The following is a 16,948-nucleotide window of genomic DNA, read 5'->3' as shown; positions in this document are numbered from 1 at the left end:
TGGACAGAGAGGAGGCAAGAGAGAAGAGGAGGAAGGTGACAGGCTCTTTTTAACAGCCAGCTCTCTTAGGAACTAATAGAGCAAAAATTCACTCATTACCTAGGGAAAGCACCAAGCCATTGATGAGGGATCTGCCACTATGACCCAAATACCTCCCATTAAGCCCCACCTTCAAAACTGGGGATCAAATTTCAACATGAGATTTGGAGGGGATAGACAAATCAAACTATAGCATGACCTAACCTTCAGTGACCACCACCCTGATCAGTCGGCAGCCATCAACATCAAGGCAAGACCCTCCACCAGCAAAAAGATTGTGACTCACTGAAGACTCAGATGATCATTAGCATTTTTGAGCTATAAGGTACCTTTTAATTGAGGTATATACATTGTTTTTTAATATATTTACTTAAATATATCCAAATATATTAAATATGTTATATATTTAAATATAATGCTATTGCACACTTAACAGACTATGGTATAGTGTAAAAATAACTTTCGTATCCACTGAGAAACAAAAAAATTTGTGTGACTCGCTTTATTGTGATATCCGCTTTATCGTGGTGGTCTGGATCCAAACCTGCAATATCTCCAAAGTATGACTGTATCACTATTAATAGTGTCCCTAGTGCAAATGTTCAGGGGTAATCTCAGAGTCCACATAACGATTTCTTTACATAAAGGGTGTAGAGGAGGTAATCTGTTTGGAGGGCCTCTCTGGAAAGTTATCCTGAAGCTGCATTCATCTAGCAAGCACTCTGATTTTACTTAGATGGTATACAAAAGAACAATTTTTAAAATATTAATAGCATGATTTGGGAAAATGTCAGTAATTCACACCAAAAATTCTTTTTCCTAGTGGCCTGGGGAAAACTTGGACAGATGGAGATGGTTGAGGAGTGGAGAAAAGCTAAATCTCCTCCCAAACAAGGATAGGGAAAGACCAAGGAGTCCTCGGGTCATGGAACCAGAAACGTGGAGACCCTTTGCCGCAGGAAAGCCTGTAAGGACAGTCCCATAAATCTGAACAGCTCCTGTTTCATGTTTCCTATTATGAGACCTCAGTTTCTCCCTTTCTGTCCACTTCCCGCCCACGTCCTTCAGCACAGAGGAGAGCAGATCAGGAATGTCCGCACCTCACTCGCAGGGACCCCTGGGGACTGAGCACTGGGAAGGTGCCCCCCTGGACCCACTTCCCCCTGTTGGGTGGGACAAGAGACCCAGAGTCTCTCTGGGCTGGGCTGCCCCTTGGAAAATGGGAGAATACTTCCCACACTCGTTGACACCGATGGCCTGAGGGAAAATGGCCGGCAGGGACACTGAGGTCCAGTGAGGTCATTATACACTTTGAGGAGCACAGTATATTTGCTTTAAACATCAAGGGCACTTACGTTTATTTCTGTTATTATAAGAACTACAGAGACACACTAAAAACAAGACAAAATATGAAGACCTAAAAATTATTTTAACAAAACAAACCACTTATTCTGTTCCTTTTATTTCTCTCTCCTGTTTTCCTCTTACACTCCTCCCCTTTTTCCCAGACCAAGACCCAGAGGAAACAAAGAACACTTCATGTGCCCCCAGCAAGTAGGTGCAGGGCCCAGGCAGGGAGGGCTGCAGAGCACCCAGGCTCTGGGTCCTTGCCCAGCTGAGCGCCCAGCAGGGCCCAGCCAGGCAGGGGCAGGCAGTAGGCACTGGCAGCTCGTGGGGACACAGCCCTGGCCTGGCCCTGGAGGAGCACATGATCCCTGCCCTTGGGGTGCTGTGGGGGGACAGGGATGCAGGCAACCTAGAGACACAGACAAGTGACCAGAGCCAGCTCTGAGCGTTTAACGGAGAGAATGCTGGTAGGATAGAGGTCCAGGAAGGCTCCCCAAAGAGGGGAGGACAGAGCAAATTGGCAGGTGACCACTCATTCATTTACTTATCCACTTCCTTAACAAGGGCCTGTAGCATCTATTAAATTCAGACACTGCTGTGGAACTGACGACACAGTTGAATAAAGCGCAGCTCCTGCCCTGGAGAAACTCACAACGGTAGAGAGGACAGACACATCTGTAAACAATCATGGCCCTTAAATAAGGGCTGCATCCAAACACGTGCAAGTCCATGTGTGGGCAGAGAGGAGGGGTGGGCACAGTGACCTGAGCATGGGTGAGTGGGGGGGCTGCCAGGCAGACAGCAGGGGAGGCCACCAGGCAGAGGGTAGGTGCAGGGGGAGAGAGAAGTATGACAGGACAGGCTGTCTTCTCACCTGGCTGAGGAGGTGGGTGCTGGGGGAGGAAGGTGAGGGGAGAAGACAGCTGGGCTCAGACTCAGAGGGCTGTGTTTGCCCAGTCACAGGCTTGGAGGCCCCTGGAGGATGCTAGCAGGAGAGGACATGGCCATCCTAACCTGAGGGAGGGGGACAGGCTGGGTTGGTGGGGGTGGGCAGGGCCACAGGTGTGGAGCCAGGGTGGGTGGTGAGGACAGGAGACCCAGCAGCAGAGGGAGAGCAGTCTGGGAAGGAGCCAGGGCCTCCCTCAGTGTTTGAAATGAGGCCAGGTGCTGATGATGTTGTACAAAGCCTGCCCAGGGGACAGGGTGTTGGTCACATCACTGTGGCCCACCAGCAGGTAGTTGGGAGTCAGGTACCCCTCGACCACGGCACACTGGATCAGGTCCTGGGCTGCCTCCAGCGCTGCGGCATTGGGTGGGGTACCTGCAAAACACAGCCGGCCCATTACCCAGTGTTCCAGGGCACCCTGCCTAGGACAGGACCCACTCCCAGACCCCACCCCACCCCGCCCCGACCACAAAGCAAGTACGTTCCACCCTATAGACAGACAGAAAACCAGGCCAAGACTTCAGATTCCTCAGTGCCAACATCTTTCTGAATCAAAAGGGCCGAGCGTGGGATAATACATACAATTCTTCTGCGAGTGTATGAAGCCTTTATCCACTGGTAGGCAATTTAGTCCCCTGGAGGACATTTGACAATGTCTGGAGACATTTTGGGCTGTCAAAACTGGGGGGTAGGGGGATGCTGTTGTCCTGTAGTTGGTAAAAGCCAAGGATACTGCCAAACATCCTAGGACAGGATGGCCCCCCCAACAAAGAATTATCTCGGCCAAAATGTCAATCCTACCGAGGCTGAGAAGCCTCGCTCTAGCCACAGATGTGCCGCCTGTACCCTTCGCACACCAGCCCGATGCTCAGCCCCATCTGCAGGCACTGTCCTGGGCTCACCGCCCACCCCTGCCCGATGCCCATTGCAGTATCAGCCTGAGCCAGCCCCAGTGGCCTGGGCTCCTCCTTCCAGAGGCTCTGCCAAAGGCCCCCAAGTCTAAACAAACTCTGGTCAAGAGCTCTGGGCCATGACAACCCGCAGTGTGTACTCGCAAAGCAGAGACCAGGGCTCAGTGAGGCTTTGGCATATAAGGCAGGGTGTCCCCACATTCCTGCTGTAACCAGGAAGGGATGTATCTGCCGACTAAGATGAACTAAAAATATGTACAAAGATCTCTTCCCCTTGCTTCACATGTTCCTTAGGTATTGGAAGAGAGAGACATTTGGCTGGGTGTGAAGGAGAGATGTAGGGTGAGCATTCTGTCTGGGGGTCACCTCTGGGCACACTCAGCTGAGCCAAATGTCAGATCCGAAGCTGGGCCAGTCCAGCACATGCCGTCACTAAGATGGTGCCTGAGACTGGGACTCTGTCTTCCACGTCAGACACCGCCTTCAAATACCACGCAATGACGCGACCGCCCGCAGCATCCACTTACCTGTGAAGGTTCCCATGAAGGCAATGGCCAGGGCAATGTCATCGTAGCCAGGGGTGCAGGAGCCCTGGACATTCCAGCCCACCCCTTCGTAAATGACGCCATTCTGGCCCACAAGGAAGCTAGAGGGAGACAGAGACCAGCATGAAAGGGAGGCACCCTGGGACTGGCTCTCTCTGTCATTCATTAATTCATCCTCATCCTTACTCGTCAGACTTGGTTGTCTGTAAGTTCTAAGCATCGAGTGACAGAGACACATAAGGCAGAGTCCTCGCAGTGGGGTGCTGGCAAGCCGGCCTGGGGGAAACGGAGGAGACAGGTGGGGAGGGGGATCCCTGTTTACAGCGTTTGCTGATTTCTGTACTGTAAAACTCCCACGGCTGATTTCAGGCTACCAACAATTTAACAGCTGGCTCTCAGAATTCCTGAATCCCTAACAACCGGTTCTCATGAGCCGTCACGTGTCCATCCGGCTCCAGCACATCAGTGCTGCCACAAGTAGCTGGCAGTCAGTGAAGAACCAAGAGAACGACAGACTTCGATGCTGGGCCTTTCCCCCACCCCACTAAGGGAACTGTGTCCGCCAAGGTGACCCAGGACCTCCCACTGCTAAGTGCAGGGCACACTTCTCCCACCCCACCCGACTGCTGTCTGCGCATCTGACCCTGCCACCCCTCTCGCCTCCTGCAAACGTTCTCTCCTCCTCATCCCGCCACACCACACTCTCACGCTTCCTTCCTCTCTGGCTGCACCCCTCTGCACGTCATCTTCCTGTGCCCGTTCCTCAAATATAGGGTTCCTCAGGCTGCCACCTGAACCCCTCTTCTCTTCTCCCTCAACCCATCCTCTCAGAACCAACCTGTCCACTTCCTTGGCTTCAGTTACCATCCATGGAAGTCCACATGTTCACAACAGGACCCGCCTTCTTCCCCACCTGTTCCCCTTTCTGGTGGAGCATCTTGGTGAACACCACAGCCTCCCACTAGTCCCAGCTGGGAATGCGGGCATCAGCCCACCCACTTCACCACCCATTAGCCGCACTGGGCAATGGCATCCCCCTCCACTCTCCTCTGCCTACCCCCACACCATAGCCATGAACCACTGACCTCCTCCGCCCGCTCAGCTCCTCCACTCCCTCACCGCCCTAGCCACCTCACCACCCATCCTGCCTGGATCGCTGTGCTGGCCTCAGATCTCACTGCCTCCAGTTTCACCCTTTTCCAATCCATTCCTGAAGCAACAGCCAGACTGGTCTTCCTAAAATCCAAATCTTATTATGTCAAAACCCTGTTTTCAGTCCTCAGCACCAAGTCCAAATTTCCCAGCTTGAGTTACAAGATCCTTTATGACATGGCCTCTGCTGGCCTCCCAGCCTCACCACTCACCACTCCTCTGGCGTCTGTATTTATCCTGCTAAACCTCTCTCAAGTCCTCTAAGAAGGAACCGAGGCCTTTCCGCAGAGGCCCCTTCCTGCTGCCTCTGACTCGCTCCCACTACCCGTGAGGTCCAGCCCACCTGGTGCTCCTCCAGGGAGTGCCCCCTTCAAGCCATCCCCCAGCGATCTAAGCCTCCTGTCTACCCTCCCTGTGCCCCCTTCACAAGGCTTAAGCTACCCTACTAGGATCTCTTGTTTAATTATTTTTCTCTCTCACTAAAGCATTAGCTCCGTGTAGGCAAGAACCACAGCTTTGCTACAGCTGCTGGCATCCCCGGAACATGGCCTTGTGCCCACACAGAGTGCATGCTCTGTCATGTTGCCAGTGAATTATAATTTACCAGCAAGTGAGCGTTCGATCCTGACTACAGACCATCTCAAGGTAAGACAACGGCACAGCCATGAAGTTATGATAGAAGGGGACACAATAAAAGGTTAAAAGTCAAGGGACAAGCACCTGTCCCCTGAAACCTGAGTGGGAAAAGGGAAAGGACCTCCCTTCAACCTCTATCATTTTCCAGTTTAGGATTTCCAGATTTATAGTCAATTTTCAGGTATCCACTCTAATTAAAGACAGCAGCACCGCAAATAATCCTGTATGGCAGAACCTAGCAAAGCTCTTGGTAGGTCCTGACAGATGACAGATGTGGAAGGAAAAGTTTTCTCCTGTCACAAAAGGGTTGCTACTAAAAGGGGCACAGGGAGAAGAGAGACAGTCAGCCCCGTAGCACATACTAAGACATGGCAAATTCACCTAGGGCGGGGCCACTGCATACGGCCATGCAGGTTACCTCCTGCACAAAGGTGCCTGGCTTGGGGACAGTAGGGACTGAAATCCAGCTCCACCCACTAAGCCATGAATGCCCCTAGCGTGAGGCGATCCTCCCATGAACATGTACAAATATGCCATGTGGGCTAGTGATGGCCTGTCCTGACACTTAAAATTTAGTGCGATTGTTTCTAATGGAATATTCGACGGGGTCTGACCCCAGATGTCTTATCTGCGAGCTCTGACATCATCCTTCAAAATATTTCTACTTGTTTTGTGGACCATTTGTTTTTGTGTGTGTATGGCAGTTTTGTTACTTTTTAAAACGGGTCCTTTTTAACAGAAAAGACTTGACCAAAAATCTGTCACAGAATTTTGAGATCCATTAAAATAATGCTTAATGGGGGGGGGGAAAGAGAAATTTCTACTCTCCCGTTAGGTTGGTGTGTTCTTTATTAAAGAATCACAGACCTTGGCATTAGAGAAATCAACAGGTGTTATCTGGTCTCTCCCACTGCTTTCAGACAGGAAAGATGCTGTCTCCAAAGAAGGTGACAGTTTCTAGAGTCAGAGGAGCAGCCGGAGTCTTCAGTGAAAGGGAACAACTTCAGGCTGTGGCCACACGAGGGGCAGAGCCCCAGCCACTGAGCAGCGGGAGACGATTCCATGAGAAAGGCACAACCTTCTGATTCTTTCCTACGGGTTTCACAGTCGTGCACACATGCTGCTTCCTCTCATATCTGTTTAGCAAAATCTTGGCATCCATCATGTCAACATACTACCTTTAAAAGACACATGTTTTGAGAACATGCTCAGGAGAAATGACCAACCCCTTAGCCATCTCGTAAGTAAGACCTGCTCAGGGTTGTGTAAAGAATCAATGTGATTATTCATAACACACCTCTTGCATGGGGAGCACTCAGTAAATATTAGTTCCCTTTCCCCTTCGTGCCAAGGGTTCAGTTTCTGCCTCCACAGGAAGAGAAGCCCACCATGCTCAAGTCCACTTACTTATATCCAATGTCGCATAACTTGAGTCTGTCCACCTGGAAGGACTGGATGTCCCGGGCCAGCAGGCGGCACTCGTCCGACACGTTGCAGGTTCTCCCAGCAGTGTGGATGATGATGACGTACTTAGCTGGGAGGTTCATCTTGGGGCAGTGGGTCTCCCTGGCCCCCCAAGCAGACCGCGGGACAATACTGGGGCAAGCTGCAGTGGGGCAAAAAGCCACGGAGGATTCATTTTGCTCACCCATGTCGGCCACCTCTCTACTGAAACCAACTTGTGCCTCAGGATCCTCAGGGCCCCCCACCTCTGGGCGCCCACCCTGGCCCTGACTGCAGGACTTCGGAGCGGCTTTGTCCTAACAATGGGACGTGGGTGTGGTATTATGAAAGCCTGTCTTCGAGAGTCATTTGTAATCCATAAAACTCTTGTCAATTAATATGGACAGATGGCACCAGTCCAAAGGTGGAGATCCAATTTATACTGTTTTTGGTGTTGCTGCTTATTAAACCCAAAACAGGACCGACCTTTTATTACCTGAATTATGTGAAACTCTTCCTTTAAAGTCAGTGTAAGTGGTGATTTAAGTTTTCCTCAGCACTTCAGCCTATAAGTGTTGTTCTGGTTTTCGCATTCAGAAATGTGCGTTTGTGTATAATCATGTGAATGCATAAATACGTGTATGAATGGATACAATCCCTTTCCATGTTTTTTTTCCCTCCATAGCACTTTTCACCATATATTAAGTAACATACCAAATATGCTACTTGTTTATTATCCTTTTCTGCCCTTTAGATTGAAACTCCATGAGGTCAGGGATTTTTGTGTTCTGTTCCTTGGTATATCCTCAGGGTCTAGTAGGTGTTCAGTAAATACTTGTTGAGCTATTGAAGAAATGAGTGTGCATATATGACCCCAAGCATAATACCATGGATCTGTCAGTTTAGGAATCCAGGGATAAAGAGGTGGGCTGGAGGGTCGTCCCTCTCAAGGTTTGCCACCCCTGAAGGTTCAGAGAGTTGGGTGACCAGTTGCCTATCAGAAGAAATCCAATGATAGTCCCACTGGAAAGGTCACTCCTGATGGTGTTTGACAGTCAGTGGTTGGGGGGAGTCTGGAGGGAGGCCCAACCTGAAGGTCTTACCTTTCTTTGGGCTCGCCTTCTGCCGAGGGGCCAGGCAGTTCTCGCCTTTCACAAGGAGTGGCTGAATGTACCTGGATGACAGGTGGCCTTTCTGGACAGCATAGGAGATGAGGCCCTCCATGGATGACAGGGCAGCAGGGCTGGGGCTGTGGCCTGGAAGAGAGCAATCAGTGGGAAACTTCCATCTGGCCTGACTTTCAGGGGACCTGTCAGGGAGGATGAGATGCCGTGTCAGCCCCTGCATAGCTATTGGAAGGGAAGAAAGGGGAACAGGTCATCCCCCAGGTCAGACAGCCTGAAAGTCAAGGATCTGCCTGGACAGACCTCTCCATGGCTCAGGATGAAGTCCTTTCCCAAATGCCTGCCAAGATGTCATTCATTCACTCCCTTTCTCCATGAAAGAGTGCAGAGGCAGCACCACACTCAGGAGACCCGCCTGGCCAAGTCAGGGTTTCCCATCATTAGGACCCTTCTAGGCACATTCCAGGCTCTTTACCTTCATTAACTCATTTAATCCTCACCACAATCCTCTGAAGTAAATGCTATTATTGGCCCCATTATTCATGAAGAGGAGCTTGAGGCTCCAAGAAGTAACGTGCCCAAGATCCCAAGCTAACAATTGGCAATGAGTAGTCAAGGGGAAAAAAGACATAAGCCGAACCCAAAGAGTCCTCTGGCATGCTAGAAACCACCTGGAGTCGGAGATGGGCAACATGGGCTCCTGTGCTGCTTCCTCTCCTCTAGATGTGTCACTTGGGTCATTGACCTCTCTGAAGCTTAGACTCACTTTTGTATAATAGGGATCACAAAATCGACCTCGACTATTTCAAAAGGTATTGGGAAGGGAAAATGAGAAACTAGATATGCAAGATCTCTGTTAACAGGAAAGGGTGCACAAACTTAAAGGAACGGTCCTGGAGTGTGTGTGTTAAGATGAGGCCAGTGGAGGCTTGGAACAGTAGACCAGAAGGAAGTGCAAGGGGGTCAGAGATTAGAGTACTCAGAGTGGTTTTTTTAAAAATATGTAGAAAATCTAGGAATAAGAGATAGAAGGAGTAGGTGCCTGGCAGGAAGTTGGAAAGCACAGCCTATAGCTGCAGGAAGGTCAGAGATACAGAGGAAGATGTGATAGTCATTGACATAGAGGTGAGGGCTGAAGCCTGGATCTTTCAAGAGAAGAGCAGGAGAACACGCTTGCAGAGGGACAGCTGGTTAGTGCCTCACTTATGAGATGGCAAGAGCAAAAGGAGCCTACTGCAGAGATTGGAAAGGAGGTAGGAGGAGGCCCATGGCAATGCCGTGTCGTGGAAGTCAATGGAGAAGAGAATTCCGAGAGAGAGAGCAGGTCTTCAGAGAAGGGAGAGAAGGTGAGAAGACAGCGGAGTAGCAGCTACTTCCCCTGAAGTGATACCTGAGACAAGGACGTCTCAAGGACACCTTGAAACAAAGGAATAGAGAACTCTTTGGAGAAGGTCAGCAGGGATAACCATTACCTTTCTTGGTGCCAAAGAAGGCAAAGCCCAGGGAGATGTTGTTGTAGCCTTGGGTGTGCACACCTTGGACATTCCAGCCAACACCTTCATATGCCCTGCCATCATCCCCAACCAGGAAGCTATGGAACAAAGGAAACACGGGTTTGATGGCTGGCACTGTAGCACTGTTTTCTGAGAGAGGAAACCACATAACCAGCCTCAAAAGGGAGAAGGGCTCAAACCATGTCCACTAAAAGGAACTTGCATGGACTCTTTCCAGACAATGGAAAGACCAAGGCATTTAAACTAGTCCTTAGAATTCAGAAGAACCCACTCCCATACTCCCTACCTCCCTCCCTTGCTCAGACACCAGAGTTTTATATAAATCATCCTACACACTCAGAAGGAGATGAGGTCCTGGGACCTCCACAGTCACTAACACTGACCCAACTACACAACGGAAGGCTCTTCTTGGCCTCTGCACTTCCTTCAACATGGTCTTCCTCCCTCCTCCAAAGCTCGTGCTGCCTGTGTAATCCCCGCAGAGGCTGTTCATTTGATTTCTCCCTGCCAGGTAACGGTCCCATGAAGTAGTGCCTGAGACAGGATGTGAATGCAGGCGGTTTATTTGGGAAGGGATCCCAGAAGCCAGAGTGAGGGAGCAAGGAGGGTGAGACAGATGGGAGAAACCCAGCAGTGTGTGGAAGTGCGCCGGCTCACAGCAGCTCCCTGGGCCCACCCCACCCCCTGGTCTGCCAAGAAACTGTGAGCATGCACTGTAGAACTGTCCCTGAGAAGGGCTGGAGCTGATGAAGCTAACCCACCAACACCTGCCCCCAGCAGGCATTCCTTCCCCTTCATCTTCAGGGGCTGGGGAAGCCATGAAGCAGCAAAACAGAGAGATGCGCTGGCCCTTAAGGAGGGACACAATCAGCACACTCAGGAACTGTCCACAGCTGGCCAAAGTCAAGGGTGGGCCAAGGACATGTGGTGCAGCCAAATGTAGGGCCTACTAGAGTGACCATTAGGGCAATAGGTGGACAGACGGTGGGCTCACCAAGGCTGGAGCTTATGCACGTTGTGGGGAGGAGAGCACCATGGGTAAAGAGAACATTTTGAGCCACTTTGAGGAAATTAGGCAACCTCCCTTTCTTGGGTCCCCTCTCCTGTAGCATGGACGTGGTGATGCTTGCCTACCAACCTTACAGGGCTGTTGAGGAGCAGATGCCCTCGTGTAGGCGCAAGTTGTTTGTAGCCTGTGATGCACTGTGCACGTCAGGCTTGGACGGGGGTAGAGAGCATGGTTGTCACTCAACCTCCCTTGCTTCCTTTGAGGAAATCTCAGAGGCAAGGACCTTACAGAAAGTTCCAAAGGATTTGGAATTTTATGGATGCTTTAAGTATTTTATTCACTGTAAAACTTATACAACCCAGAAAATGAGGCAAAGAGACGAAAAGGGACAGGAGAAGCACCCCAGAGAGCAGCGTCAACCCCAAGCCTGGGGACCCGAGCCCAGCCCCTTACTTGTAGGCCACGTCGCACCCGCTGTTGTTGTGGATGTGATGGGCCCGCAGCTCACGCAGCCTCTGACTGCACACAGTCTGGTCATGACACTCCAGGCCAGGGATGTGGTGTATGACAAGGACATCCACTGGCATGGTCAGCTGAGCACTGCAGCCGACAGCCTCCGCCCCCCACTCGTTGCGAGACACCACGGTGGAGACATCTGTGGAGAGCCGTGGGGATGTCACTCAGCACTGCTGCCCCACGGTTGCTCACTAGCCACACAAGCAGAGCCAGTGTGCGTTGTGTCGCCCCGAGGTGGTAGAGGAGCCCTAGAAGGAAGCCTTCAGTAGGCAGGCGCACCCTCCCCGGCCCACCTCCATATCCCCATCTCAGCAACACTCACCCCAACACAGAGGCTGCACCAACCAGGGAAACTTGGTGCTTTGCTTCTCCATCCCAGACATCCCCCACCACGGACAGTCCCCATCTTCCAGATCCTCCCTGCTCTGGCCCAGGCCCCCACTTCAGGGGGCATCTCTGTCTTATCTGCTTATCCCTGGAGAAAGCCCTGAGCAGCCTCGCTCAGCTTCACCTCAGCACTCACGCCCTCCGTGTGTGCTCACTGACCATTTCCTCTGTGGCTACGTGTGTTCCCTCAGGGGCTACGTCTCCTCCCCAACCTGGGGATCCCCTGAACAGAGTTGTGTCTCCCCCTCAATCTCAGGACTCCTTGAGGCAGGGTTTGGGTCTCCATCCTCAGGACAGGGGGTCCTTGTCTGCAGAGGCTGCTTCTCCCCTTCCCAGGTTTCTATTTCCTCCCAGCACCACCGCTCCATACCAAGGACCTAGGACAATTCGTGCAGGTGGTTTCCTGGTGCTGCTGTTTGCATCTCAACCCCATTCACCCCATTCCAGTCACATGGGGCTCTGCAGACCTCAGAGACATTCGTGGTCACATGAAAAACCCCAGCCGGTCCCCAAGCCTTCTCACCATTGAGACCCAGTTTGCCTTTTTCAATGAGCTGGGAGATGTTGCCAAACAGGTACTGAAGCCCCTCTGATGTCTGCTTAGCTTGTGTTCTGTCCCAGGAGGAATCACCTGCAAAGGAATATTCCATTTTGCATCAGTCTTCAGAGAGCTCCAGTACCAGCCGTCACTGCAACACAGACTCTGGCCAGAAACGGTCCCTCCGCCTCCCAAATCCCCCACCCCCCTCCAAGGTAGCATCAGGTGACGTGGCTTCTCCAACGCCAACTCCAGGCAATCTCCCAGGATGACAGTTAAATAGGAAAGGGCAGGAAGTCGGAAATATTTTCCTTTTCTCATGAGCTGCATCTACACACACAATTGGCCAAAAAAATAACCTGGAAATGTATTCAGGCATTTCAAAACCACAAAGTCCTCTCCAGTGTGAATTCTCCTTAAGCAATGGGGGAAGAGTATGTGGAGGAGGGATTAGAATTGCCTGCATGGATCAGGCCAGCTCCCTCAGGACTGATTTTGGGGGCACTTGCTGTGTCTGTGTTTCTGTTCGAAGGGCGGTGGGAGATGAGTGTGTCCACTGACATTCTTTCCCCCAAGGAACTTTCTCTTATTGACAAGCACAAAGCCAAGTCAGAGGTTAGACTCTGATTGACATCAGAATGGTACAAATAATGTCACTGCTCCCATTTATTTGCCTTTACTGCCCAAGTGCTGTGTTCTTCATGTGTTCCATTCCGTTTGATCCTCACAATAAGGTTAGAGGTTGTAACCTTATCTCAATTTTCAGATGGGAAAATTAAGATTTAAAGAGCTGAATCACTTGTTTAAAATCATTACTAGAGGCAGGGCAAGGACTTCAGTCCAGGTCTATAGACTCCAAGTTCTGTGCTATAAACACAATCTGTTCTTTCTCCCCAAGAGAAAGTAAGCATTTAAAGTCTCCTGTTATCAGACTTTAGGATGACCCTTCTTAGTTGCTCTTTGGTCCAGGAAAAAAAAACTTACTCCAGACCCAGAGACCCAGACTGGAGAAAATAAGAAGCCATGGCAGCATCTTCAGGTGGTCCCACGACACCAACCAGGTGAGCGTAGATGGCAACCCTGGGAGAGACACGGCAGTTCTTAGCATGTCTGCGGTCACTCTGCAAGCACAGCACCCCCACCCCGACCACATGGTGTCCCGTCTGCCTCCCCCAACACCCTGTGGGCTTCCCGAGGGCCAGCACCTGGCTCAGGCTTCTCAGGGTCCTTAGCACACAACAGGTGCTCAGCATCCTCATTCTATTACACTGGCAACTCAATTTCATTGAGTGCCTACTGTGTGCAAGGCCCATGTACACACCTGCACGTGCAGTCTTACTTAATTCCCACGCTAATCCTCTAACGTGGGATTCTTAACCCCCATTTTTATAGATGAGGGAAGTAAGATCCAGGAGTGGTCCAATCGAGAAATCCAAGCTCACATGGAGGGGTCTAATGCAGAGAATTCCTTGCCAGTGGGGACAGACCAGGTGAGGGGGATACAGTAGTGGGGGAGGGGATCCCAGTTCTAGGGCAGAAGAAACCTGATCTTAACACTCTATCAGATGGACTCTAGTCCCTTTGATAGGAGAGGACTTCTGAAGAAGAAACACACTCACACTCCAACTCAGCAGTACCTGTGGGTCCCGTGTGGTCCCAGCCAGCAGGTCAGGGTGCAGCCAGCCTGCCCCTCATTGGTGGCAGCTCCTTCCCTTCCAGACTTGGCCTCCAGGCCCTGCCCTCCTTCTCCAGCTGCTGCCTCGTCCAGCCTTCCTCTCCCTCCCACTGCAGGGCACTCCCTCCCTGGAAACGGAGCACTGGGCCCTGGCTTCCCAGAGAGAAGAGGAGGACCTGGGGTCCCTAACAGAAGGTGGAGGACAGGAGAGCAGAGGTCTGAGGCTCTGTGCTGTCTCCGTCCACAGCACCAAGAGAAACGTAGGTGGGACCAGGCCCAGGCTGAGAGCACCTGGGGACCCGCCCTGTGAATAAGCCCAGTACCTCCTCCCTGGGAAAGGGCAGGATTGCCCAACACTCCCTGAGTTCCTTCCTCATCCTCAGCCCTCAATATGCCTGGCCAACCTGGGGGTGACTGTGGGCCCTGAAGGTTGTGTCCCTGACACCTGGGAACTTCCTGCCCAGGAAGGTCTGTTCCAGGAGTCTAAAGGCTATAGAATGAGGTCACTCAACACCCCACCCCCTTCCACCCCAACACCCTGGCCCCTTCCACTCCATCATCCTTCCCTCTTCCATCTCAATGCCCCACCCCCTTCCACCAGGGGCACCAGTAGGGGCAGGATGCAGGGGAACAAATTGAAGGGTACATCCCCAGGAGGCAGTTCACTATTCCTAATTCTGACCCTGCAGCCTACAAGTCTGTCCATCATCCTCCCTCCTGCCACACCCTACCCTTGACATTACCCCCACCACAGGAAGCCTCCCAGAAACGAGGAATCTGTAGCCCCTTGCCCACTCCTGGCTCAAGGCCATGTTCCTGTCATCACCCAGCCAAGTTCCATTCAATCTCAATGCTGGTTGTCTCAGGGAAAAACACTTGTGTGGTTGTAAGCTGAACCAGCTACTTTTTTCATGGAACGCCATGAGCAAATAACATGGAACAAATTAACAGCTAAACTATGGGCACTCATACTTCTGTACATGGCAGTCATTTTCTTGAAAATCAACAAAGTGAGCCTTTCACCCCAAGGAAAAACAATCATAAGAAACAGCAATAATAGAATTTGTTAACATAATAACATTGGAGCTTTCAAGCAAAAATTAGAATTTTGGAAAATTTGTGTCTGCCACCATGAGTTTGACAACTTCCCAATACTTAAAGACTTTACTGATGAGATTAGTGGTGATATTAACAAATGTAGAAGATGGCTGACTAGAGACATCAGTCACCAGATCGTCTCAGAAAGAAGGAAAAGTTTTAGATGGAACAAAACATAGCTCAGGTGTAATTCTGAGGGGAAAGCACCAGAACCTACCAGAGACTCCACAGGAAGAAGTTGCAGAGCAGAACAAGAAGGAATAAGATATAAGCAGAGATCAACCCCTGATAAACTTGGAGCCCCATGGAAATGGTAGATGTCTACCTGTGGACAGCTCTTCTTGGAAAAAACAGTGTAAAACCTCAGAGAAGCAACATGAGACACTCAGAGTGAAGGAGAAAGTGACGGACCATTCATTTGGCAAGGTCAAAGGGATCTGTGGAGGGCATCCATACATAGGAAAGAGCAGGAGGATAGAGCCCTGGGGCACCACATTCACCCCACAGGCACTGTGACCTGAGTTGTGAGGGGGCTCTCTCCACCACCACAGACCTCTAGACGGATCAGGTAGCTGCTCAGAGTCTGTGCAGCAACATGCCAGAGAACAGGTTCAGCAGGGATCTTGTGGCTGCCGATCCCAGGTTTCTGCAGCTGGCACCATCCTGAGCTCTCAGGTGCACGGCATCAGGTCTGCTTGGAACTTGGCTTTGCAGCAGTGGCCTTTGCATTGCCCCCACCAGGCTGGAGAGGGAGCAGGCAGAGCAGACACTCCCCCGTGCCATGCCCCGTGACTGGGAGCTGAGGTCCCCTCCCCTACCACCCAGTGCAGGATCTGAGCAGAGTAGGCACCTCAGGTGCCAGAGGCACCACCTGGGAAGCCTTGGGTGACTTCTTCAGTGAGACCTAGGTTGGGGGAGAACCCCAGCCAGCCAGTGGCCCCAGCCTGCCTCCATGGTCCCTGGGCCACTGGAACTAACCCCTGCCTGCATGACTCAGCATCTGCAGTCCCCCAGTCTTCACAGCTCTGCCTCCCCAGTCCCCAGGTCTGGTTCTGCAGCCGGGGCTCCACCCCTGTGGCTCCAGAGCTCCCACTGGGCCCATGACACTGCCCCTGATATTCCAGCATTGTGTCTGAACTCCAAGGCACCACCCCTAAGTCTTCACCACTGCCACTGGGCCCACAGAAATGCCCAAGGTCCAATGCTCTACCAGGGATCCCAGCCTTGAGCCACCATTACACCTGGAACTGGTTCAAGCAAATGCCCACAGCCCAGAATCCACAACCACTGCCTAGGTAGCCTCACCCAGTCTGCCACTGCCACCTCCATGGGGACACCCTGGGCAGAGCAATCCTCCACAACACCAGCCTCCATGGAGAGGGTCTCACCCAGCCCCCAACTAGAACTTCCAACAACAATCTGGGGAACAACTCACCACCATAAATGAAGATCATCCAGCACCAGACTGAACTCTGGCAATCACAGGGGAACAGGACAAAACAGAACAGCTGCGCTACAGGTTCTCAGTGGGCCCACCCTCCCCTGCCAGGTCAACATTCCAGAGTAGACACAAATGTGCCATGTAGGGACCTCCCCTCCTTCTTACCAAGGAGGAGAGTTCCCAGCAAAGGAGAAAAGGTGCCCTGAAAACCTATTAGCCCTGATCCAAGAGGAGAGGATTCAGATGGGAAGAAACCAGCAAAAGAATCCTGGCAAAATGAAAAACAAAACAGTTTGACACCATCAAAGGATCACAATGGAGCTACAGTAGTGGACACCAATCAAAAGAAAATTGTCAAAATGATAGAAATGGAATTCAGAATATGGATGGCAAATAAGATGAATGGAATTGAAGAGAACTTTAAAAACCAACAAAAAGAAGCCAAAAAATATTTCAAGAAATCAATTTAAAAAATTAAGAAGACACTAAAGAGCTAGACAACATAAAAAAGGATATACTAGGACTTAAAGAAATGAAAGAGTCATTTATGGAATTTCAAAACAAAGCAGAAAGCTTCAACAACAGACTAAACCAGGGAGAAGAAAGAATCTCAGAGCTTGAAGACAA

At 51.1% G+C, this 16,948-nt stretch overlaps 1 protein-coding gene across 1 annotated transcript; it reads right to left on the bottom strand.

Moving 5' to 3' along the window:
• Nucleotides 1-2,528: 2,528 nt before the first annotated feature.
• Nucleotides 2,529-13,140, bottom strand: PGLYRP4 (peptidoglycan recognition protein 4). The gene is given in 9 exon segments (XM_012658918.1): nt 2,529-2,707; nt 3,771-3,889; nt 6,984-7,126; nt 7,129-7,184; nt 8,126-8,275; nt 9,616-9,734; nt 11,120-11,321; nt 12,111-12,200; nt 13,092-13,140. Coding segments are annotated over 9 exon segments (1,107 nt in total).
• Between the last annotated feature and the right edge of the window lie 3,808 nt (nt 13,141-16,948).

Source organism: Propithecus coquereli, unplaced genomic scaffold, assembly GCF_000956105.1.
Source record: "Propithecus coquereli isolate 6110/MARCELLA unplaced genomic scaffold, Pcoq_1.0 Scaffold59, whole genome shotgun sequence".
NCBI classification, from domain to species: domain Eukaryota; kingdom Metazoa; phylum Chordata; class Mammalia; order Primates; family Indriidae; genus Propithecus; species Propithecus coquereli.
The sequence above is the reverse complement of the archived record's forward strand: the minus strand, read 5'-3'. Positions and strand labels throughout refer to the sequence as shown.